Raw genomic sequence first — 885 nt, 5'->3', positions numbered from 1 at the left:
AGCAGGATAAAGCCATTTTAAGAAATAGAAGAGAACTATGAATGAGAAACAGATATTGAGAAGAAAGACACACAGAAAGTAAAAGGCTGAATTTGAAGGATGAAACTATTTAAAAACACTGAAAATATGTAAGAAAGAAGATCTGATTAAGTGACAGAAAACACCCCCCATCAAAACCCCTCTACATTTTTAAACAGTCTCACCTGTATGTTATAAGTGGATGTAAAGGAATAAACTCTGCTGGTCCAAATTCTATAGAGCAGCCAGAAGTAACCAACGTCAGTAATTCACCCATACGAGTCAGTAAGAGAAACGAACCACGCTTTAACATGCAAACCAAAAAAAGGCTATTATGAGTCCAGCTCATGTCAGCTACCCAGTATGACCTAGCAAAGATAGAAGAAAATTAAAAGAAAAATCATAAAGAAAGATTTTATGATTCTACATTTCTGTTAACTCATGGCATTTTGAATAACATTTTGGGGAAAAAAAAGCAAATAACATTCCTTCAGACACTGACCTGATAAACTTGGATGGAGCCACATGATTCTTGCTACTACATCCTTTGAGGTTACCAGAAACAGTAATTAAATTCAATGTGTTTAAGAACAAAATCTGAGTTGCCTAAGGAGAAAAATAAAATAATAAATTGATTAAAACGTTATCTTAACACTGAATTGAGTCTTTGATTTACTGCACTGGAAACATTAATATATGCACAAATACTATGGCCATAATTGATCATAAATAATATATGTTTAACATCTCAACATAGTTCTACCCTTGAAAATTAAGGGCAGGTATCTGAATCTGGCTGAATTTTTTGGCAAGTTTCAGAAGGGATTCTAGCCATCTCCAAAAACACGATCAGGAAAAGATGCATTG

General features: G+C 33.7%; 1 protein-coding gene across 1 annotated transcript in view; it reads right to left on the bottom strand.

Annotated features, from left to right (window-relative positions):
* LOC102388321 (protein JBTS17) overlaps window positions 1-885 on the bottom strand; it is a gene marked incomplete at its 3' end in the record, with an annotated part of 41135 nt that overhangs the window by 23836 nt on the left and 16414 nt on the right. The window contains exons 9-10 of the mRNA XM_006038763.3: window positions 521-624; window positions 204-386 (exon numbers count right to left, since the gene is read on the bottom strand). Of these exons, the coding sequence (XP_006038825.2) occupies window positions 204-386; window positions 521-624 (287 nt within the window). The remainder of the gene's footprint in view (window positions 1-203; window positions 387-520; window positions 625-885) is intronic.

This window comes from Alligator sinensis, unplaced genomic scaffold (genome assembly GCF_000455745.1).
Source record: "Alligator sinensis unplaced genomic scaffold, ASM45574v1 scaffold1835_1, whole genome shotgun sequence".
In the NCBI taxonomy this organism is placed as follows: domain Eukaryota; kingdom Metazoa; phylum Chordata; order Crocodylia; family Alligatoridae; genus Alligator; species Alligator sinensis.
The sequence above is the reverse complement of the archived record's forward strand: the minus strand, read 5'-3'. Positions and strand labels throughout refer to the sequence as shown.